The 25,501-nt window shown below is 42.3% G+C and overlaps 1 protein-coding gene across 11 annotated transcripts in view; it reads left to right on the top strand.

The window, feature by feature from the left end:
* The window catches only part of tanc2b (tetratricopeptide repeat, ankyrin repeat and coiled-coil containing 2b), a 254,073-nt gene that overhangs the window by 128,876 nt on the left and 99,696 nt on the right, over positions 1 to 25,501 (top strand). For 8 of the 11 annotated variants that reach the window (XM_078163101.1, XM_078163100.1, XM_078163099.1 and 5 more), the window contains 2 exons: positions 1,000 to 1,071; positions 7,869 to 8,048. In XM_078163101.1, the coding sequence (XP_078019227.1) occupies positions 1,000 to 1,071; positions 7,869 to 8,048 (252 nt within the window). Of the gene's footprint in view, positions 1 to 999; positions 1,072 to 7,868; positions 8,049 to 24,579; positions 24,814 to 25,501 lie in introns of those variants that run through there. The other 3 variants (XM_078163104.1, XM_078163102.1, XM_078163105.1) reach the window with 2 other exon arrangements.

Here is a 25,501-nt window from a genome sequence, read left to right as displayed (position 1 = left end):
CTATCTGTCCATCGACAAGCTTGATCCATCCACCAGCGAGCCAATCTAGCCCGCTGTGTGGCCGCTGGCACACAGGGTGTGAATCCGCGATGGGAGAGATAATACTTGAGTATTTGTTTGTGTTTTCTGGCTGATGGTGAGCTCTGTGATTGAAACACAATGGGAGGGGGAGTCCTGCCAAAATATACAATCCTTTTGGGATAAAACACCTTCATGGTTTTCTACTTAATGCAGCAATCTTTGGTCCATCTACACGTCGAAAATCCTCTCACTAGTTTTCATGCATCATCATGGATTGTATTAATAGCGCACTTAGTTCCAGTGGGATGTATTTATTCTGAGTATAAATCATTTGTTCCAAACCTCCTCTGCTGGCCTGTCGTGCTTTACAGTAGATCCATCCACACTTGAACAGGATTATGAAACAATCCCCCCGTGACACTGACTGTGCTGCCCAGTGATGCCGCCCCTCCACCCCCCTCATTTCAGCTCCATCCACTGTGGCTAATTCTGCCTGCCTGCTCCCTTGGGCGTAATTGATCCTCATATCATTAACCGTATGTGGATCTATCCTGGGAAACGCCCACTGTTTTACAGCCAGTCCTCACTCACTGAACCGTAGAGCCCAGTGAGCTCTATGATTGTGCCTCAACACACACAGGAATCTCTGCACGCAACAGTGGCTGTAATGTAAACTATTTTGTTATCTGCACGGGCAGGCCTCAAAGACAGAGGCTCACTGGCTGTTTAGTCTAAACATGGGGAGGCGGAAGACGTGGAGCTTGGCGGCGCGGTCCCCGTTCACCACCATAAGGGGCCACTTGCGCCCCACAAGGAAAGGCGTGGAGGGGCTGTGTGTGAGCAGCTTGCTGGGGGTCCTCCGGTCCCACACCTGGCTGATCGGAGACGAGGAGGTGGCCCTGCTGCTGGCCTCCTCACCACGCTACCAGCATCACAGAGCTCACTCCTTATCTTTCTCTTTCTGCTCCTCCTCTGCAGATGGTGGGAGCGAGGACTTGGCAGACCCCCGCTCGCCCAGTCTAGACCCTCACCTGAGCCACGTTGGCCAAGGTAAGCAAACGAAAATATAGAAAGAAAATGTGTGTCCAAAAAAAAAAAAAGTTACTAATCCAATCAGCAGAAAAAGGGTGTTGGTATTGTACTTTTCTGCAAACCACGGATATGTCACATTTGTACGTCATTATGTAGCGTAGTCGATGTTTCAACTACAGCCTGTGCCATAGCCTCAGAAACGCTGTGGTTGATATGTGGTTATGTTTACGCCTCAAAAACCACTCAGTCATGGTTAGGACAAGATCAAAGCTTGGGCTTAAAGAACCCAGTTTTGGTGGGTTGCTATATAAAACAACCGCTTTTTGTGGCACAATCTCAGCAGCTCTGTAAAAAACATTCACATTTGGTGGCTAAACAGCCGTTTAAACCCCCCCAACAAAACAGATGGGTTGCTAAAACACAACTGGTTTTGTTGTTGGATGGTCTTGAACTGAACTCTGCAGCTTGGCAGGCGTCTTACAGGTGTCACACAAACCATCACCCCCTCCACCTCCAGATGACAAAGTCAGCTCATATACTATGTCACTTTAGAAACATTGATATGATACATATGACACATACGAATGCAACATCTTTATAGTTTGCAGAAACCTACAATGACACCATTTTCCTCTGGTGATTGAGCTGAAGTTACAGGTAGTTACTCTGGAGCCCTCACAGATTCATGAAATATAGTTTTGCCTGCAAAAGCCATTTGAGCGCCCCAGCAATACCTTGTCTTCTCCTCTATTGCTTATTACGGAGTGTATTGAGCTGCTCCCAGGCGTGGACATGTGCTGTGTGAGTGAATGAGAAGCCGAGCTGCTGAGAAACAGCGCGCGAGCTCGTTTCCCACCTTTACCTTCTCATTTCCTGTAATACTTCTCTCTTGGCGGTCTCTTTCCAGACTCCATCCTCTCTTAATGTTTCCACAGCAGAAACCCACGGAGGCCTTGTTTGCCAAGTTGTATTTTATTCCACTTCATCGCAGAAAACTTTACGACTACTAGAAACTACTGGAAAGTTATATTAACAGGGAGAGAACTGTATGAATTTTATATTCCTATAATTCTGCCTGTAAATGTGAGTTACTCTGGTGGAAAGAGGCTGTAGGAAACAGTGGATGTTTATCAACAAGGGGAATGTCAGAGCTTGGCAGGAAATGTTTTGGGCAATTATAACTTTTTTTTTCTCCCCTCCTGCATGCTTTGAGCCGAACACCTCGATGAGTAGGTGTTTGTGTTTATTTCCAGGCATGGAGTGGCCCTTAAACATGTCTCTCATCACAGTCTAAAATAAAACACCATCATTTCCCCCTCAACGCTTTTGTTCTCTGGATTTCACCACTGAAGTGCGGCTTTTCCTCCCTCTCCGCCCTCCATCCTCTCCTGAAATCACACCTTTTGATTTCTACTTCAGCGTATCACAGTGTGCATGTGTTTGCAATTGTTGAGCTTGTAGACCAAAAAGTTCACCCCAAAATCAAAAATACATGTTTTTCCTCTTACCTGTAGTGCTATTTATCAGTCTGGATTGTTTTGGTGTGAGTTGCAGAGTGTTGGAGATCTCGGCCGTAGAGATTTCTGCATTCTCTCCAGTATAATGAAGCTAGATGGCACTCAGCTTGTGGTGCTCAAAGCCAGAAAAAAAACTGCAAAACAAAATCTGCAGCAGTGTCTCTTCGGATTTATAGTCTACGCGTTTGTGAGCATTAATACTTGTGCAGTTTGATTGATTGAAGTTTCATTCAAAACACATAAAACACAAATGAAACATATAGCCACAATATTAAACACAAGTACAAAATTCCACTCACAGACAAAACACTTGCCTTTTGCTGGATGTATTTTTCCCACACATACAACATGCTAATGTTATTAGCATAAGCCTATGACATTTTACATTGCATAAATTAGCCTAGCAGCTAGCAATGTTGCAAACATATGATGATCTTATAGAATATGATGCATTGCTGTAGATTAAACTACGCAACAGTATATAAAGAGTTAAAATCAGTACTTCCTTAAATATCTACAGCAGTAAAACATTCACATTAATGCTGCAGTATTAATGCAACAGAATAGTAAAACACCAGAATAGTAAAACACTGACAGGGAACGTTTGACTGCAGAATGAGTACTTTAACTTTTCATTCTTTAAAAGAATAGTCTGGATTTTTTGCTGTGGGGTTGTATGAGGTACTAATCCATAGCAAAACATATTTTCGCTACTAAAAAAATCAACAACAGTGTAAGTATAGGCTTTAGTGTGGATATTTTCAACACTTTCTGATGGGGAACTCCCAATCTGTGCTCTGGTCAAAGCCACCAGACTCCATTGACCAAAACAGTAATTTTACGTCGCTTAACACGGGAGTTACTTGCCTGCAGCTGCCTCGATCAGTTAGTTTGTGTTATTGTGTGTTGTTGGTGAATTTATAAATGCATGAATCTCACAATTACACAAGCAAACTAACTGGTCAAGCAGCAGTGGACCAGCAGCTCCTGTGTTCTGCTATCTTGAGGAGGATTTTACATGTGGATCAGCTATTTGCAGATTTTCCATTGCTGTTGTGAGTGTTTTTACTTGTGCAGTGGTGTGTCTGTGTCTGCAATTACGCCTCCAAAACATTAGATGGCAGCGGAGTTTCTGTGAAGTGCTGTAAAGTCTAGTTGATTCAAAACACACATTAAACATACATTAAACATGGCTTAATAGAGTGTGCCAGGGCTGACGTCAAAACCCGGAAGTTTAGCATAGCGCTGGTTCCCGAAAGAGAAAGTGAATGTGATTTTTGCATTGCATTTTGGATTATGTCAGAAAATAAGCTCCGTGGCTAACACAAGTTTATGATACTTACAGGTTTTGTTCAGCGAGATAATCTTCACATATGAACACCTTTCATACCGCATTTGAAGCTTAAATGCGATCGCCAGAAGTGATGACGTTTAATGTCCCCAACAGGGTTTGTAGTTGTATTGAGCAACTTGTTAGCAACCGCCTTTTTTACGACATGTAAAAGCTTCAAAATTCACAAGTAGGGTATTTACTGACGTGTTTTATGTCGTAGAACAAAACCTGAAACTCGCTTAAGCTTTTGTTAACCACAGACCTTATTTGAGGCATTTTACCAAAATCCCATTCAAAAAACATATTGACTTTTAGACAAGAGAACCGGAAGTGCTAAAAGTGCTAACGGAGTTCCGGGTTTACTGGCACACTCTATAGAGACCATTTCAAACACAAGTACACAAATCAGCTTCACTATAACTCGCAGCATTCACAGACAAACACTTGTCTTTATCTGGACACATTTTCCCCACAAATACATGGTAACGTTATTAGCACAAGCCTATGGCATTTTACATTGTATAAATTAGCCTAGCAGCTAGCGATCTTTATTCTTCTCATATGAAACCATGGACAACAGCAACATTTAACAAAGATAACGTTACAAAATTCGGCTCCATTACAACTCACAAGGTTCACTGACAAAACAACTGTCTTATACTAAACACGTTTTCCAAACAAATACAACATGCTAACGTTATTAGCCCAAGCCTATGGCATTTTACATTGTATAAATTAGCCTAGTGGCTAGCAGAGATTTCCTCTGCTCATATGAGGCCAGGATAAATCACACACAAGACTTAAAATGCTATTTTTGTGGAGGCTTAATTGTCTTCACAGTTTATTGTTTCTTATCTGTGAAATTAAAGTAAATAAAAGCTTTGTTTCCACTGAGGGAAATGGTTTCAGCTTACAGAAACAGACAGGAGGTCTGTGGCAGCGTGTAGTTACATTTCTAGGACCATGGCGCAGGGTACAGCATAAATCCCGCTTTAAATAACAGTTTTTATCAGTGGAGTCTGGCCTTGAAGAGAGTGATATAATGGCTTCAGTTCCCCGTTGGCAATCACGGTCTGACAGCAAGGTAATGCGGTAAAAAAACAAAACAAATTCTAGCATACACTTAAACTAAATACATTTTGCTGCTGACCCCTCCACAGCAGTACATTACTTAACTACTACACTGACACCTCATAGAACCCCACATCAAAACTGTCCCTTTAAGTACATGTTGCTGATGAGGTCTTGAATGCAGGACTTGTACCTGTAGTGGAGTGTTTCCATAGTTTGGTAAAGGAAAAATGTATTAATGCTGTTATAATTTGTTGTTTTCGCTTAGCATTGGAATGCATTAAAATTGAGTTGGATGTTGACAACTGATAATTGCTACCAGAATACCAAGTCCCTTCTTGGTATTCACACCAGGCTCTGCATACATGAGGAGAATTTCCATGCATGGGGATGTAACCGCTGCTCTGGCTGTTTTTGCTGTTGCAGTGACATTCCCCAGTGAATGGATGGACTGACTCCAGCACTTCTGGAGCCACGGGGAGATGTGCGTGTGTGTGCTTTTGTTATTTCTATACTATTTCTATACTGGTGTATTTGCATTACAGCAACTGCTTTGACCCCATCCTAACCGTCACACAGGCTTCCCTCTGGGACTTGTCACGGATTAGTGTCTGATAATGGCTTCATGTCTCACTGTGGCGGCTGCTGTCTGATGTGAGACTGTTGCTTGACCCGTTGGTTTTACAGCTCCGTCTGCAGGGACATGGGCAGCCTGAGCCGGAGCTGATTCACAAAATGGATGTTGTGTTTACAGACAGCTGGCTGGGTTTTGTTCACCGGGGAATATGTGTGTGTGTGTGTGTGTGTGTGTGTGTGTGTGTGTGTGTGTGGCTGTGTGAGGGAGAGAAGTTTTTTAAAAAAAAGCTCTAAGTTGTCATAATTTGTGGTTTTTGAAGCAAGAGAGGAAAAAAGGGGTGGGTGAGTGATGGAGAGTGGTTGTTTGTCCTCCATCTGTAATTACTCCTCATTGTGAAAGCCTCTTTTTTTGTAAATGAAATGCTCTCTCTCGTGATCATGACTGTGCACTTTTTGGGATTGTTTAAACACATTTCAGATGGTTAGAAAATCCTCCTTTATTCTGTTGAAATCATGGGGTATCCTTGTGTTGCTGTAGGGCTCCAGAGGTCAGGCAGCAGGCTGTAGTTTCTAACAGTGAATGTAAACGGCACGTGTTGCCTGCAGGGCTGTTCTCTCTTCTGGGTCACGCCAATCTTGTTGCACTCAATACTGGTGTTGCAGTCCAGGATCTAAGCTGAGGTACTGTCAGAGTAGTCATAACTGTCTGTCATTCACTTTCTGCAGGGGTGGACAATGAAAAACACCAGCAGAGTCCAACACAGAAGCCGTTCAATGAGCAGTACTTGAGCAAAAACAGCTCGTTGTCAGAGAGAAAATTGTGGGGTTTTAATGGTAGATAAGTTGTTTGTCATTTGCTGCTTTCAGCTTGTTTAACCACTTGTGCCCAAAAGACTACATTTAGTGTGATAAGAAGAAATGTCACAACAACTTTTCCTGATTGGTCAAAAGTTTTGAAATCTGGTACAGACATACCTTCAAAAAGTATCTAACAGCACAATTTAAAAGAAAATCACATGAAAAATCACATTTTTCTGATCTATTATGAAAGTAGGGATTTTTTTTTCTTGAAATGAGAAAAAAAAAACCACAAATATTGTTTTTTGTGTGTTTTCAACTTGTTATGAGTTTAGTTGTTGATACGAAATGCCAAGCTTCTTGTGTTTTCTGGATTCTGCCATTTTCTTATATATCGTCTTTGGGCACATGGTTTTGTTATAGATATAATTTTTAAAGATGTAACAGAATACTTTTTAATGTTTTTTATATAGATGTATTGGAATATTTTTATAGTTTTTTATTTTTTATTTTTCAGTTATATTTTTTAGTTTTTAAATAATACAATGAAATTTCTTTTAGTTGTATTTTTTTTAAAGATATAATGGAATTTTTTTTTTAGTTTTTATTTTCATTTTCATTAATAATGGAATATATTTTTTATTCTTTTATATATATAATGTTTTAGTTGGTTTTCTATAGATATAATGGATTTTTTAATAGATATAATGGTATATGATTTTTAGCTTCTAATTTTTTTAATAAATTTAATGGAATATATTTTTTATTCTTTTATATATATATATGTGTGTGTGTGTGTGTGTATAATGGGATATATTTTTAGTTTGTTTTCTATAGATATAATGGAATTTTTTATAGATACAATGGTATATGATTTTTAGTTTTAAATTTTTTATGAATTTAATGGAATATAGTTTTTATTTTTTATATATATAATGGGATATATTTTTATATTTTTAGTTATTTTTTATAGATATAATGGATTTTTTTATAGATATAATGGAATAGATTTTATATATATATATATATATATATATATATATATATATATATATATAATGGGATATATTTTTAGTTCGTTTTTTTATTGGTATAATGGTATATGTTTTTTAATTTTATTTTTATAAATATAATGGAATACATTTTTCATTTTAAGTATGTATTTTTTCTAATAGATATGAAATATGTAGAAAAAACTGTAGTCCCATGTGCACAAAGCCTAATTATAATATGATAAGAAAAAAAAAATCATTTTTTCAGCAAAAATTTAAGTTGCGGCTGCAGACGAGATGAGGATTTGCTGCTTTTCTGTTTCACATTATTGTAAATTTAACAGTCTGATTTCTAATTTTGTTACAGTTTACAGTTAAATACCATCTCCATACTTTCTAGCATGAGGTCCTCTCATTTTCTTTGCAGAAACCGACTGCCAACAGTGTTAAAATGTTTGTAGAGTTAATCAGCTGTTGACAGCAGAGAAAAGCGTCTCACTCTGTTCTGATTTCCCTCCCATCCTGCAGGTGGCAGCATAGACAGCGACTGTGCCTTTGAAGGAGACTACGCCGTGCCCCCGCTCTCGATGACCGAGGGCATGCAGCACATTCGCATCATGGAGGGCGTGTCACGCTCGCTGCCCTCCTCCCCGCTGCTCACCCACCAGACCATCAGTGTCAGGCTGCAGCCCGTGAAGAAGCTCACAGGTAGAGACACTGACTGCAGTCAAGTCACAGTCAGAAACAATGCTGTCACATTTTCAAAACCTTGTGTTTGGGAAGCCTGATAAAGATGTGGGCTAAATCTGGTACAAATTTGTCTTGTACGCACTTGCTTGCCTGTAGCTGTCCTCCCCCATAGACTCATTGTGCTAACACAGCCTCCCTTAACCCTTCGCTGAACCACGTAGGCAGGATCACAGAGTCACGCAGAGTCAATTAAAACAGATTTTATGAGACAAATTGAAGAGGAGTGGAAGGACTTCTCACCATGATGGTTGCCGATAATCAGTAATCACTTACTCACCCACTAATTCTGAGTGGACGCAAAAAGCAGAGCCGGAAATCACTGCAATTTCCAATTCCTGTAATCACCAAAGCCTTATCTAATCGACAGAGCCGAGAACAGCTGATGGACTGGGAGCTGTGGTCAGCTTTATCGCTCTTTATCTCCCACCACTAATCGTTTCCTTCCACACTCATGCCTGACATTCAGAGAAAGTCCCTCCATTAACTGGATTATGAGTCTGTGTCATTTTCCCCTCTTGCTTATATTATGAAAATGGGAAGCTGTGGTTTGGTACGCAGGGCAGCGTGGACGTCCGAGGCTCCTGCTGCTGCTGTGCTGGTTTTCAAAACGAGATATGAAACATTGACACTGCAGCTTCACCCAATATCTGTGCAGCCTCCACACATAGAGCAGAGTGGGTGTGAAGGACTTTAAAGCTCAATTCAGCAGTCACCACTAGGGTGCACCAGCCTCTCAGCTACTCTACATCATTAACCATTTCTGATATGCCGGGGGGAGCAGGGTTTTTACATCATACAGAATGATTTATGCTCTCTCCCAGGTCATCGAAAGTGTGGGTTTTAAAGAGGAAACACGCCAAAGCTGATTTTCTGTCATTCCACCTGGGTGTACCACACTGCTGTAGGAGGGCTCTGTGTGGTTGACAGCATCCAGCAGTGGCTGGTTGTGGGAGATCAGGACTTGAGAATTTCACACCGAGCCACTACTTCTCTTTTCTGTCTCTCTGCTGTTTAAGGAGCCATTTGTATTTTTCTTTAACTTCACGTTTCATGGCAGATGCAGCCTAATTTGATGTCTACACTTTGATCTGTGTGAATCAAAGTGAATTTTTTAGATCGTCAGTGTGTATGTGAATCTGTAGATATATACTGTGTGTGTGTGTGTGTGTGTGTGTGTGTGTTGACGGTCATCACAGAGGAACATGTTGTTTAAGAATAGCTTGATTAATGACAGCAGCGCCGGCTCATTTGTACTCTTCTTACTTCACGGCTGACGCAGGGAGAGGTCTGTTTGCAGTACTGTCGCACATGCCGTCACTTGGCTTGTTATATTGTGCCTGTCAGGTGCTGCTGGTTGTGAAGGCTGCTTTGTATTTTTAGAATTTAACTTGGGAATTAGGCCTCCTCTCGTTTTTAATATCATGATTGTCTCAGCTGTGCAGGGCTCAACACTTACTTTTAGAAGAGGTTTCCAGGCTGGCATCAGCGTTTGGTTGCCGAAACTGAAACTAGGGTTGCCATTTTTATTCACCTCATATTTTGAGTAATTAAGATACTGCAGTCATGTCAGCTTGATAATGAAATGTGACATAAAGAATGTTCAGATGCTGTGTTTGTGTTTGTGATCCAGCAGACGAGGTAAGGATGTAAAGCAGGGACACTCAACTTGTTTTCCCCGGGGGCAACTTTTGCAAAATAACAGGAGGCCAGGGGCCAGTCATAAATATTTATCATCTATCAGTACATTTAAAAAACGAATTGCCTGTTTTCACCCGCTTGATATTTGTTGTGTCCTCACTCATCTTCGACAAGAGGCAGATCCAGTCGCAGCAGCTCCACACAGGTCAGGTGTACAAAGGGGCATTTCAAGAGTTTGAGGCTATTCGGGGCTTAGCTTGTACCTCTGTCAGGGGGTACTGGTTTTTCTTCCCTGGCACTTTTTAATGCCTCTGCACCGGCGATAGTCATTAGCCCTTTTTAAACAGGCATTGTGCAAATTTGCAGGAAAGCCCAATCAGTCTTCTTTCAGTATTGGCAGTATAAAAACAAAATCGGGGAGTGCGTCAAAATGCCGCCTACTTACTTTTGTTTATACAGAATGCGCCTTTTTTGGGGCAATGGGGGGGCGTGAGCAAGTAACAAAACATGTAGCTCAGCGTGTGACGTAAACACTGACGTGGGAGGGAAGCTGCGGCTGGTCAGACCTTCGGCAATTCTCTCGTAAGTCAACCCGTTCTTCACCGTCCCCGTCATCTGACGGTTAATGGCCTCTTCGTTTGCGATTTTGTGTTGCAGAGACTATCATAATCTTTTGAGAGTTCATACCTGGTGACATGTGTTTCCTGTCATCGGGAGTCTTGCCAACTGTGTTACAACTTGTGTGTGCACACCACAAGATTTCACCACCGAGCCCTCGCCGACAGAGCCCCAGATAACGCGGTGATGTCACCAGACTACATTCTTTAACTTGGAGACGACACATCGTAAAGGCATGGATATTCTTCCAAGTGTTGAATCAGATCTGCCTCCAGGGCCTTGGTCCAAAAACATTGTGTTCTCCGTGATCCTGTGGACGCCGCCATTGTTGTTGCTTGCCGGCTTGTCAGTGTTGCCAGATCTTGGGAGCGAAACAAGCAACCAGGGCTATGGACACAAGCCCAAAAGAAGCGACTATCATGTGTTTAAATAACTTAATAGACGGATATATAAAGAGAAAGGTGACATTTGGAGAGCAAGCCCAAATAAGCAACTCCACCTGTGGCTTGTCCTCCTCACATTTCTTCCGTCCTCCTGCGTGCTGACGTGGGACGTATCCCACCTTTGTCAGTTATGTCACACTTATCCAGTTTTCTAGCATGCCAGATATCCAGTCCCAGTCACAGACAAGGGGGGCGACTTGCTCGTAGGCTTGTTCACACATGAGGACTCGTCCTGGCAGACTATCTGCCGACTCACCTCCGACCCAAGGTGGCTCTCAAGATCCTCTGTGACGTCAAAATCGTGGTGAAAATCGTGTGATGTGAACTAGGCTTAAGTCTGACAAAAACCAACATTAACCTGTGTGATTTTGCAGCTGGTGACCTCACAGGACTGAGATCTGTACATTTGACTCTCGTACCTGCTATATGTGAGAAGCCTTCACATCAAGTGTTACTCTTCAGATCACATGTTGATAACGTCATTTCACGACTTACAGGAGCTAAACCACTCTTACATAATCATGATTTACTTTAAAACAACACGCACAAAAGTCCTCAAGTGCCCCCGAGGTCCTTCATGTCCTCACAGACCTGTGTCTGCTCTCGAGTGGCGTCAAGCACCAGATTGCACCAGGTCTCAACCACCCCGGCTTTCTCACCCTTTAATTAATTCAACTCAGCACCACTTCCTGCACAGCTTGACAGTACCAAGCTTGTGTGTGTGCGTGTGCTGGCGTCAGAGGGCAGAACCCCCCCCCAAAGCCAGAGATGGCAGAGGTGGGAGAAGGAGAGGTGGCAGATGAGCGCATTAGAGAGTAAACAGCAGCAGGTCTAAAGGCTGCAGAGCTTTGATCCCCGCCCCCCCTCCACCAGCTGCAGCCTCTCTTTGCCCTCCTGTGGCAGAGTGGTGGAGAGGACTTGAGTTATTCAACCTCAAGGCTCTGATAGAATGAAAATGCTATGAAAGCTCTGACCTTTTTAGAGAATCATTGAGTTTCTGATTTAATCCCCTCTGCCTGCATGAAGACTCTCAAGGGGGCCCTCAGACGCTCGAGGGGTCAGCTTGTGAGACGGATTGGTGAGGAAGGCAGGAGGCAAACCTTACGGTGCCAGGCCATCGCAGTGGACTCATTTCAGGTGCATTTGCTGGTCGGATCACGAGCCGGTGACTCCAACTAATGATTATATTCATAATTAATTAATGAGCCTATTATTTTCTCAATTTAAGCTGCAGCTGGTAACTTTTATGAAAGTAACCTTTTGCCATATTTTTTAATTTTTTTCTGATTTTACAGCTCAGTCTCAATTTCCGTCACGTCAGCCTGCTGATGTATTACTCGGCTTAGCAACAAGTCCATTCATAAAATCTATTTCCATCACGTTCAATCCAATTTAACTAACAATAATATTTGTGGACTTTATTAAACCTCCCAGGGAAAGTGTCTGTTAATCCCCCCGTCTTCCAGAGAGGTCAGACTGCACGGTCAGGGAGAGTTTCTGTGTCTGAGTGCACTTTAACCAGAGGTGGAAAGTAACTTCTATTAACTCAGTTCTGTATTTTAGTATTTTGAAAGCATCTTTCAGTGACTAGCATTAATAAACAAAAGTCACAATATCATTATTTAATGACAAGGCGGCCTTCTTGAGGTCTGGAAGAAACGCATGGTGGTGACATTGAATATAGCTGAATAATGCTTCGCTTTACCCTCTCCATTTTCCAGTGTGTTTCATATGTTGAGGCCTCTGCTTCTTTAATGTTTCACAGGCTATAGAATGCTGGCAGAGAACATTCAATATGTTGCTGTGAGCTAGGGATAGACTGATATGGATTTTTTAGGGCCGATGCCGATACCGATTTTTTTCCATCACCCTTAGCCGATGACCGATTATGGACTGCCGATTTTCTTGAGCCGATATTTGGGGCCGATACTGCTTTTGCTCCCTCAATTTACATCAAAAAAATGACACAATGATAACAAATATTACAGGTCTCAAGTTTAAAATAAGAAACATTTATTGAACAGTAAAAAATACTAAAACAAGATGGAAAGTTGAGGTAGAACAGGTAGAATATTATTATTATTATTATTATTATACATTCAAATAAAAAAAAGAGTTCAGTGCTCTTAAATATTCCAGTAATGTTTTTATAAAATAAACAAATATTTAAGCTGAAGCATAAATAAAACAACAACTACTGTACACAGTAGGATTCGCTGCATGTGCGCTGCAGGGTCTTCCGGCAACACAGAGCTGCCTGTGGATGCCTGTCTGTAAATCATGCCAGGAAAAAATAAATCCGCGAACCCACGCGCATATCGGCCGATGCCGATACAAGTACTCAAATATCAGCCCGATATATCGGCCGGCCGATGTATCGGTCTATCCTTACTGTGAGCTTTGAATGAAGAAAAAGGCATCTGGTATTGTTTGGTATTATAATAAATGTAATAATGATAAACTTTAATTATATGGCACCTTTCAAAACACAGTTACAAAGTGCTGTAAAATAAAACTAATGTATCCATAGTCAAATAGGGAACCATCCCAGGGTCTAGACGCTGATGGTGGTAGAGGTTGGTGAAGATGAGATGAGAAGATGAGAAGGTGCTGATGATCTGGATGAGTAGAGGATTCAGCCTTTGTTGAGCTCGTCCTGGACTCTGGATACAATGGCTAGATGTGAACAGGGTGGGGGAAGGCATGACAATTCTGCCTAAAATCACTGGTGACAGCAGCAGAAGAGAGAGCAGATTTAAAATTTTGCAGTAGCATCCTGCTTGGCTGATAGAGATCGTGGTGAAGTTTGATTGGATAACTACAAGAGTGAACACCCACAGTCAGCAGATTGGAGGAAGCAGTGGGAGTGGGAGGGAGAGAATTATGAATGAATGAGTCTTCCTGATGGAACTTGACCTGACCTGACCCACATCCTAATCGGCACAGAGATTAGGATGACGTGCAGTAGGCTACCACACCTGCCTGGTACATGTGACCAATTAGTTCCACGACCCAGCAAATTCTCTAATAACAATGCGCCGCTCAAATGATTTAGTATGGGGACATTTCATATAGGTGAAACACAGATTATATCCACCTTATTTTCAAACACGGAAGTAAATAGTGATCAACTTCCGTTTTTTTGTGCGTGACTTCCGGTCAGCCGCTTTCCCTCATGCTTTCCCTTACCAGAGCTAACGGTGCAAGCTAATTTTTTTTCAATTTTCAGTTGTTTATGTTAGTCAATCAGTTAGTTAGTTAGTTAGTTAGTTAGTCTGTGTATTTTATATAACGTTAGATAACTGTGCCCACGTTTCCGTTATAACGGAAATTTATTCCCTCTAAACGTGAATAAATCACACATCATTCAAAAACTATGAACCAAAAAAGCACAATCTATCCCGAGTGAGACAAACTGCTTGATCCCCGTCTCCAGTGTACCAGCAGAGAACCTGCAGAACCGAATCAGCGAAAAAACACACCGGGCTACACAGCCTCTCTACCTGAGCAGCTAAAGCTGCGGCTCGCACCCTCGACACACAGACACACAGACGGTGCTTCTGCATGCCAGCCACACGTGTGCTCAACTGTGAGAAATAAATATGTGAGGTGCACGCTGCTTTTCTATCTTTGTTTTCCTTTTCTTTCTTTCTTTCTGTCAGCGACATACACTCCTAACACAGGACGGGTTGTTTTAATTGACTGAGTTGATCATTAAGCCATAGTGATGCGCGGATCGGCTCTGATAGCACCTGAATCAGCATGTACGCATCAACCATCCAGTCGTTACAACATGATTGAGCTAGCAGAGCAGTTTTGTGTTGCTATGTGTGGTATTTATTCAGTTTTGGGAAATCACGATGTCTAGAAAGCATCAGTGGCTGCAGCTGACAGGGACAGCTAACGTTAACACTAGCAGCAAAGCTAACATCAGGATCGTCATCCGTTAAAAGCCTCCCGTTGTCGGATACGACATGAAACTACTCCAATTAGCTCAATCATGTTGTAACTAAGACATCTGCTGGAGAAAATATTTTTTTCACGGGCCACTTTGTGAGTTTAGTGAGTTATTACAGACACGGCTAACGGCTAACAGCTAACGGTTAGCCCAGCTAATCTACGATAACCATGTTATTAATTACACACAGAGAAAATACTAATGTTTGTTCAGTCATTGTGTTTATAGACTTTACAAACATCAGATTAGTCTAAACGGTGATATAGTGACGTGAAAAATGTGATATATACATATATATAGCTAAACTCAGCAAGGTAAACAACAAGGCGATTCCCATTTACACAGTGGTCAAGAGTGCTGGACCAGAAGTGTCGCACAAAAAAAACGGAAGCTGGCTGCGTTCTGTTTCGCCTCCGTGTTTCTGTGAAAAATAAGGTGGATATTTCAAAATAAACCAGCATGTTCTTGTTTTACTAGAGAAGCCAGCGGGGTTGATTACCGTTTGCTGAGCCGAGAGGCTGCATGTAGGCTGCATGAAATGTTAAAACATTTTCCACCTAAGTTATTACATGTATTTGAGTTATCTACAAGTTTACTGTACTGTTTGTCATCTACTCACTTTCAAATGTCCGCCAAATGTCACGGATAAACATTGGTAAATGCATGAAAAAAAAAATCATCACATATCACCTCTGATAATGGTTTATTCATTTAAAAACACATTGTGTTCGTTTAGCACACTAATTCATGTAGTTTTTATCTGCTGGAGGGTCGCGTAGGGGAGCGTAGCGCGACAAAAATAGAAGAGCCGCGTAAAATAGACAGTTGTTGCGCCGCTCCCATTGCCGGTGGAGCTGCTGTTATTGATTAACAGGGGGCGAGCTGCCATGGGACTCGCGCTGCAGACGTGTCACGCCCGGTGGAGCCCGGCCATAACACTGACAGTAGTCTTCCTGCATAATGAGGACTGTTTTTTTTAAAATACTTGTGTACTTTTACTGAAGTAACATTCTGACTGCAGGACTTTTACTTGTAAGAAAGTAGTTGTGGATATTTGTACTTTACTTGAGCAAATGATTGGAAAACTTCTTCCATCTCTGACTTTAACCCAACACTGGGCTCAACTCTGGATCGTCTGCTTAGTGTCTTTAAACATTGTGATTCAAACGCCATGAGTTCACTTTTCCGAGTCATGATATCATTTCTTTCTCCATGCACTCATAAAAACACATGTTCTCATTTTGTTTCAGATATGCAACATTCCTTCATCGTCATGCATTTTCCACAGACCACCGTGTTTACGTTGCCTATTTTTAGTCCGCCGTTATCTGAGACCATGAGTGGTGATGATTGCTCATCCTCACTACGATATCTCAGTGGCTGATTGTTATGAGTTGTAATCACTGATTGCTTATTTGTTCCTTAATAAACGCCTCACTCAAGTGTCAGCCTCGCCAGAGACCTCGCCCCAGCTGATTGATTGGCCCTGCTCCACTCTGAAACATTTAAAGGGAATTATTTCAACATCTCTCCCCAGATTACACTGCTTTCCCCTAATTAATGGCAGCAATCAATACAATTACTCCCTCCCTGTGGATTGCCACATAAAGGTGGAAAATTGCTTTTGGCCTTAAAACCTGAGAATAAGCTTGATTTAATTATGCCGCCTATTTTTTTTTCTCCCACTCTTGTAGCAATTATCACAGTAATATGAGTATATCTAAAATCTATTGTCTCTCTCTGGTGCTTACAGTAATAGAGTGATATGTGAATAAGTGGTACTACAGTACAGCTAACTTCTAAACGGTCACGTGACGCAGGCTTAAAAATGCTCAGCGGTGAGGTGGATGGTCAGGACTAACAAGGCTCAGTGTGCAGAACTGCTTAGTCAGGTTTTACAGCTCATTGTGTGGGTGGTCCTAAAGGATCCACATTAAAACAGTTGAGCCACTGAATGCTGCATCTCTGAGCCTGTGTCATTGTTTGCTGGTGTTAAGTGTCCAAATGACAGGATCACTTGTTGGCATCTTTCTTGCACAGATACAATGGACTATAATTAGATTTTGTCTTGAAGTCCACAGATGAAACTCGTGTTCAGGCACATTATTTTGGGGATTCTTCAAAAGAGGCGTCTGGGAAATGTAGGATATCATTCCCTCAAGGGGTGGATGAGGCAAGTAGTAGAAACCTAAACAGTTCTAGCTCGTCAGAAAATACTTCATGAGTCATCTTGACAGTCACAGTATGACACAATAATGTGAGAGTGGAGATACACCAAAAAAGGGCAGAGGCATTGTTGCAAGTTTTGGTTTTACTTTCAAGGCCCAGATACACCAAACTGATGTGGCCGTGTCTTGGCCAAAAAGTTGCACATGAACACACCGCCAACACTTTAACCGATGGCCAGTCAGCATGTATGTTCTGCACCTGCGTGACAGGAAATAACTCCACACTAGCAGACAGCAGTGGTCTATATTCGTCATTCAAAAAGGGAAATCCAAAGACCATCTTGACGCTAGTTAGCCAGTTAGCACATTAACAGCACAATGCAGTGTTAACAGAACAGAGCATGTCTACCGTGCACCAGTGAACAAACACACACCATCACAAGTTTGTTTTGGTCTCACCCCCTCTTGATGTTAGCTCTGTTTCCCTCTTCCCTTCCGTATCTTGTCTCACGTGCTGAGCTGAACTGTCAGTCAGAGTGATTTCACAGAACACATGGCAGTGACGAGGTCCACAGGCAATCACCAACGGCCCAGCGTTGACCAATGGCCGGCTGTCGGCTTGATGTGTCAGGGCCTTAAAGGAGACCTACTATACTCATTTTCAGGTTCATACTTGTATTTTGGGATTCTACTAGAACATGTTTATGAGGAAAATAAAGTTGACCATTAAAGCGTTAATGGTCAAAATACACTTTATTTTCCTCATACTGTCTGTGCTGGGACACCCGTATTCACCCTCTGTCGGAGACGCTCTTTTTTTAGCTTCTGTCCCTTTAAGCGCCCCTCCCAAAATGCTCAGCCTGCTTCGAATGGTTAGCGTTTCTGGTGCTTCTCTGTGGTCTCGGTGGAGTAAAACACCTTTTACTGCCTTAAAAAAATCACCAGTAAACGCTTCTAAACAGTTGGAATTAGGGATGGGCATCAACTTTCGATTATTGATGATTGATTGTTAAAGGGATAGTGCACCCAAAAATTAAAATTCAGCCATTATCTACTCACCCATATGCCGATGGAGGCCCTGGTGAAGTTTTAGAGGGCTCACATCCCTTGCGGAGATCGTGGGGGGAGTGGCCAGCACACCTAATGCCAGACGGCGCCCCAGACTAACGTCCAAGAACACAAAATTGAATCCACAAAGTATCTCCATACTGCTCATCCGTAGTAATCCAAGTGTGCTGCAGCCGCGACATAAAAAGTTGTTTGGAAAAACGTCATATGATCTCTGTTTTTAGCCTCACTGTAGCCTGTAGCTCTGACTGCTTCTCTGTGCTCCGCGTTCACGTGTGTGAGCTTGCGCGAGACCAGCGAAAGCATGAGCTTTGCTCATCCGTGTTTACATCACATGACATGTACACCGCAGGGGGAGACAACAGTAACCACAGAACACAGAGAAGCAGTCAGAGCTACAGGCTACAGTGAGGCTAAAAACAGAGTTCATATGACGTTTTTCCAAACAACTTTTTATGTCGGGGCTTCAGCACACTTGGATCACTATGGATGAGCAGTATGGAGATACTTTGTGGATTCAATTTTCTTGGACATTAGTCTGGGGCACCATCTACCATTAGGTGTGCTGGCCACTCCCCCCCGCCGATCTCCGCAAGGGATGTGAGGACTCTAAAACTTCACCAGGGCCTCCATCGACATATGGGTGAGTAGATAATGGCTGAATTTTCATTTTTGGGTGCACTATCCCTTTAAGGCTTTTGATCAATCACAAATAATTTTGCTCGAGTATTTCCCCTACAATGCCTGACATAGGTCCAGCGAGGTCTTGCCTATGCCAGGCAAAAAAATCATAAACAGACGGAGGCTCTCATCACTCTCCAAAGCCTCGGTGGCTTCCCTTGAGGCCTCTGAAAACACTACGCCATTGAAAGACGGAGGTTTCGCTGTAAAGTGAAGCCTGTAACCCTGGCTGGCAACGGTTGTAAACACCCAGGGGTGAACTGCGCATGCGCGCCATTCTTCCTCTTTGGCCTGGGGGGTTGAAACTCAGAACTGGGGCAGCTGCGCTCTCTTGCGGCGACAGTCTGCACTGCACTCTTTTGTTTTCTCTCTTTTGAAATACTCGCTTATCAATTAATCGATAATTGATCGTTAATTTTTTTGATAATCAAATAATGAATTTTGATCGTTTGCCCATCCCTAGTTATATGATCTGAAATTGAGGAGAGATTAACAACATCGGCAACTTAAATAATCCAAACATTAGCATGTAGCTACATTTAGCAACATATGTAATGTAGACACTTGCAGTAGTGTGCCTGGGCTATTGACTTTATAAAGAGATCTGTCAGGAGCTGACGTCAGGTTGTTGCAAAGTAGAAAAAACACTGGAAACAGAGTTCTCAGAATGGTCTGTTTTACTTTTAGACACGTTTACCTCATTATATGAAACATAGGCCACTTTAAAATAAACATCCAACACTGTAACATTATATATATGACAGAAAATAACAAAAAGCATAAAAGGTCTCCTTTAAAACCATCTAAGGCTAGAGCAACTATTTTGATAGTCACTAGTTCTAATGCCTAAACTGTGAGTAAAGTGTGATGATCCACTTCTTTTCTTGGTATTATGTGATCATAAGCTGAATTTCTTTAATGAGAATGCAAGATCATATCATGTTGCAACCCGCTTTCATCCCCAGAGCATCAAATACATCAGCTTGGTCAGTGGCCCTCGGTTTATGATACCGACACTCAAGGCACCCTTTTAGCATCTGTCTTAGACGCATGGGTCAAACAAATACAGGACTTTAACCCATGAGACCACTATTCTTGTCCCAGGTGAAACTGAAAGTCAAATTTGAGGTTTTTTTTAAAGTTACAAAGTTAATTTCACATGACTTGTTAACTTATTTATGTAAGTGATGCTATGAAACGAACGTATATTGACCCAAACCATTGTCTTTTTTCTAAATCAAACCAAGTAGTTTTGTTGCCTAAACCGACATTTCCTGTGAACACAGAAGTTTATTTTGAAAAAACACTGTAGCAAGTAGCAATCTTGAATTGACACGCTGTCCCCAAGTATCCAAAACCGATGCCAGAGGGGTACAGAGAATGCCATAGTTTATAGCATAGGGCCACTGACCAAGCTGCCACATTTGACGAGTTGGGATCGAGAGTGTGTTGCATGAGGTCTCCATCAGTAGAAGAAGTTGTCATGGAATTAAATGTTGAATTTTGTAATGGAGTAGAGGTAGAAGTATATAGAAGTGGAAGTAATGCTACAGTATAAAAGTAAAAGTCCTGTTTTCAAAATGCTGCTATGTAAAACACAGAAGTTTTGCCAGCAAAAGTATTCATCATGAAGATTCACCACTTTAAGAGGTTAAATTTATTATACATGCATTACATTACTGTATTATTGTTCTAAACACCCATTACTCCCAACATGATGTAAACAAAGTTGTTTAAAATGCAGCATTGTGTCTTTTCTGGAGTAAGATGTCCTTGTTTCTGGACACCACGACGTGAAATCTGGACTTTTCCTTTAAGTCATCTAACACAAACCTGCAGTGCAGCACGCCTCAAGCATTTTATGGTATCTTGTCCTCTCTGTGTTTTTGAGAGGAGGGTTGGCATTTGGGACATCTCAATCTCCCTCTCTCCACGCCTCCTTAGCCAGCCCTGCGTTTTATATGGCATCTGCTATCCTCTGAGAATTTTTGAAATGAACACTGACATTTGGGACATCTCAATCTCCACGCCTCCTTACACCAGCATCGCACCTCGAGAAAATCGTTCTTCAATTATTGTCATTATTTCTTGCCTCAACCATCCTGGCCACCACGGACCCTCCAAATCATTTGTTCCGCTGAAAGGAAATGTGACATTTTCAGCTCCACTGTCACAGGTGAAAAATAAAGAGTGAAGGTTAAGTGTAGAAAGGAGTAATTGAAATGGAGGTATGATGCCCTCAGGAGGAGCACTAAAGAACCAGCTGAATTAAGTGCTGTGACAAAAATTCGTGTTATATTTCAGTCATCAGCCAAATAGTTTGGACATTTTGGTGATGAAATATTATCACATATCTACTTTTCCTTCGTTAAGTGCAATTATACACCTGACACTGATGTTATCAGCCCATTATAGGTCATTAATCTGTGTTTTTTAGCCCCATAAATAAGAAGGGGCAACTATAACAATGATAATAGACAATAATAATAGCAATATGAATAACAGTAATAGTAGTATATAGTGGCATATATGATACATATTAATATATTATAGTAAGTGTTTGTGAAAATTAGAATAAGTGTATAATAACAGTAGAGGTATGACTAATAATAGCAGCAGTAGTAGTAGTAGGCATCAGACAGTGTTGCAGCAGCCCTGCAACAACGACCCATGATCCAGTCATAACCCTGATCTGCAGGAACCTGCAAGATGAGAAATCTCAGCTCCAGGGAAAACGCCGAGTTAGAAACATGAATTAATTGAACATGAAGGTTTGCAAACGGAGAGAGAAGCTCAGTGTGTCATAGGAAGTTTTCCGGCAGATTGGGTCTATACCAGCCTAACTAGGGGCTGGTCCAAGGCAAGCCTGAGCCAGCCCTAACTGTAAGCTTTATCAAAGAGGTTATGTCACAGATTTGTTAGGTTTCACTACGTAGTTAGGTTTAGAAAAGCAACAGCAATTGACGGGTTAAAATAAGTAAAATAAAAACGTTGCCTTTTGGTTTCACAGGAGAAACAAACCCTGCTGTCCTCGGTGAAAGTCCTGTGTTTGTTTGACCCATCCACCACCCCTCACACCCAGCCAGCCAATGCGGACTTTCTTGTTCTTTATACTGCGTCATCTGATTTCTTTCTTTGCTCCTGTCACAATTGTCACATTGTCACACAAGGTTGCCACCTAACAATAAACGTAAATAGCCATTTCATTGCCTGTTAATGGCCTTTTGAACCTGACAATAGATGTGGCAGGCCCCTTTTAACCCATATCTACGATGCTTATAACAACTGATAACGGTTATTTAATTGGGAGTATGCACAGCTGCATGTAAACAGGAATATTAGGGGAATATTGATTTTCATTAGCCATGTAAACAGCTAATGAGGAATACTATCTTTTTCAGAATAAAGGCAAAAAACTGGAATATTTTGTGCATGCAAATGTAGTCAAAAGAAGTGATGTATCAGCCAGTTCGGCTGTTACCAGGCCATTAACGCCCTTGTTTATCGTGTCAAAATGTGGAAAATTGAAACCGCTAATTAACACGTTATATCTGTTTTTGTACCGATTTAACAAACAAGTTATAATGTGGTGATTGTTAGTGACCTTTGGAGGTGCTGGGAGGTGGATTTTGTCAACACTGGACAGAGCCAGGCTAGCTGTTTCCCCGTTTCCAGTCCATGTGCTAAGCTAAGCTGGTGGCTGCTAGCTGTAGCTTTCTGTTAAACGTACAGATATAAGACAGTGGTATTGGTCCTCTCATCTACCTCTATGTTTACCTTGGAGTGTCTCGTTGATTATGCCTTTGTGACGCACATCTACACACAAAACTAGAGGAAAACAAGAGCTCAATGGATACTTGAGTGTCTCCCTAACATGTAGGCTATACTGTTGTCCAGTATAACTGAAGTGATGCAGTAAAGGCAGGAAACAGTAGAAGCTTAAACTCCAGTTGGTGAGCAGATTTCTAGACCACTCTTTGTTCATTTGTTTGAGGTATGTGTAATTACTGAACATAGTTTGGTTAACACATGATAAACAATTTTAAAATCATGTTGGGAGATGCAGAAGAGATCTTAAAACGAATTTATTGATTACAATTGTAAAGAAAAACTCGATGTGTGATTAAAGAAACATAAGGCATAACGACATTAGGACAAAAAAACATGAAGAAATCAATGCCCATGAAATTAAAAACAAAGTAACAAACATTGATTGTGGGAGACGTACAGCTCCGTGGCGATGCTTTTGAACATGCAATGAAGAATTTGTAGTAAATTATACAGAAGAAGAAAAAGTTTATTACAAGAGTGTTTTCTAAAACAACTTTTTTGCATCTGATAGACTGAATAGATATTTATGAATGTGGGTTGCTGATTAAAAAAGGCACAAGTTAAAGTTTTAAAATAAAAAAGCACCTCTTTCAGGTAAAGGTGCGGATAAGACACGGGGAAGAGGCAAGTTAAAAAATGACAAAACACAGAGCTTTGTTTCCTGTCAGCTGTCAGGAGCTGCATGATGATGTTTAGAGATGATCTGAAGACCACACACACTTGCACAAGATTGATGTTTTTATTTACAAAAAAAACACTAGTCAGCAAAGTTTAGGTTTTATGTTCCCCGATGTTTCTGTTTCTCAAACACTTATGCAACCTCCCCGAGCATGTGTATCTGTGCTCGTTTTAATCATAACCAGGCATGTGATCAACCACCCCCACTTGTCATCTCACTGGAATATGTTGCATCATGTTGACAGTATGCGACCAGCCGACAATAGACCTCACTTGTGAGTTATTTTTTTCCTGGCAAAAACTAAAAATGGCCAAAAGTAAATGACTGTGCACTGATTATCCAGAGGGTGTTTGAAGGTTTGACCGCAGGGATAGTTGGATAAGAGACCCAAGGATTGGTGGTGCGCTCAAAAACTTTGACCCGTTACCGTGTCACATCTGTAAGGCTCGTTGGTAACACGCTGCAAACGCTTGTTGGAGATGTCACTCTGGGGAAATAAGTGTGACTGGAGGAGATTAATGACAAACACTTTGAAAACAGCGGGCTGCGGATATGAACTCCCGACTAAAGCAAAGGCGGCACACAATAAACTCTGAGCCCCCCGCGGGTTTGAACCCCTAAATAGCCGTAAAACATGGCTGCAGCTGTACAAATACAGTTTCAAGGGTAAAACAAGGACAGGCGGGGATGCCTGAGCCTAGGAGGAAAATGGAGTATTGAAACCCTTGTTTCCCATCAAATAATACCTCTGCTCTCTTTTTTCCCTACTTGTGATCTGATGTGTCCCCAAAGCTCCGTCCACAAAAACTGTGTTCCTTTAATAATACCCTCCCTCCCTCCCTCCCTCCTTTTCTTTTTTATGCCATTTTCCTTCCTCCCTCAATACCCACCCTTCTCCTCCCCCTCCTTTTGCTCTGCGGTTGCCATGACAACAGCAGCACTGCACCATTCATCTGTTGTAGACCTGGGCTCCTGTTCCTATAGTGAGAGTGCGCCTCTCACATCTATACATAACACGCTAAGCGCTAATGCAGTCACGGAGGGGAATGAGGAGCTATCTGTGCTCCACTCCACGGGCTCCTCACAGGAAAAGCTCCCTGTGCTTGTTTTTTTTTTTTCCTTCTTCATCTTCTTCTTCTTTGCGTAGTGGCGAAGGTTTCGGTCACCTGTCAGCCCTCGGTACTACTGCCATCATAGAGGTGTCACCTCTGTGTCCCCCAGTGACACAGTGACTGCTGCGTTCTCTTCCATCCTCCCTCCCTTCCCTTCCTCTTTCCTCCTCCTCCTCCTCCTCTCGCTCCTCCCGTCACTGCCATATCTCGCCTGGCTCTGTATCACTTACTGCGACTGTAAGAGCGGGCAGCATCAGCACTGAAACCTGTGGAGATTTCCTCAGAAAGGAAACAAGGGGGGAAGGAAAGAGAGACAGCAGAGAGAGCTCCTGTTCCTCCGCACTTCTCCTCTCCTGCTCGGCTGCAGGTTCTTTTCCCCCTGTTTTTGTTTTTCTTTTCTCCTTGATTATTTTTGATGAACTGGTCGTCGCTCAGGGAGGAAGGACTGCTCGTGTCGCTGGAGGGGGAAGGAGGGGAGTTGGTGCCGTACTCCAGCCTTCAGGAATGCGAGATCTGGTTTGAGAATGGTGAGCCCTTGCCACACCCTCTTTTGCTTGTTTCATTGCTCCATCTGTGCCTGCAAACCCCCCCCCCCCCCCCCCCCCCCGTCCACCCCTCCCCTCCCCTCCCTTTCACCTGCTGCTCCACCTTTGCTCACCCCAGTGTCTGTCTGATCTCACAGCTGGAGCCGGCTGCGTCGGCCGCTGGTTCGAATGACGTTTGTGCAGACATGGGGCTAATGGGAGGAGAGCAGGGAAAGTAATTTCTCTCTGTGAAATGATGCATTTGTCAAAGGGCTGCACTCTAATGACAATGTAGGCTCGAGGACCTGTGAATCAACCAGAGTGCGATAAGTGTTTTTTTTCGAGCTGCTCTGTTTCATGCGTCAGCGTGGGTGAGCATTCAATTGTCTTTGATTGTGTACGTGCGTATGTGTATGTCTGTTGGACCGTGCATGTCTAAGCACAAGCTGTGGGCGGCTAATGGTGCTTGTTCTTGTTGTTGTGTGTCTCACTTTTCCTTCCAGAGCCCAGCGTCATGTGTAGCATATGGTTGAATAGTTTTTCCCCCACACCGTGCAGTCGGCAGCAGCGGCAGCAGCTTGTTATTGTGTACCAGAGCCACCTCGTCATGTGCTAGGATGTGGTTCCTCCTTCCAGTTCCCAGTGCTGCAGGCTGCCTACCTCTCCTGCCTTATCCCAGGGGACTGCTAGC

Source organism: Epinephelus lanceolatus, chromosome 21 (assembly GCF_041903045.1).
Source record: "Epinephelus lanceolatus isolate andai-2023 chromosome 21, ASM4190304v1, whole genome shotgun sequence".
In the NCBI taxonomy this organism is placed as follows: Eukaryota; Metazoa; Chordata; class Actinopteri; order Perciformes; family Serranidae; genus Epinephelus; species Epinephelus lanceolatus.
Note: the sequence above shows the minus strand (reverse complement) of the source record. Positions and strands in the feature narration are given on the sequence as shown.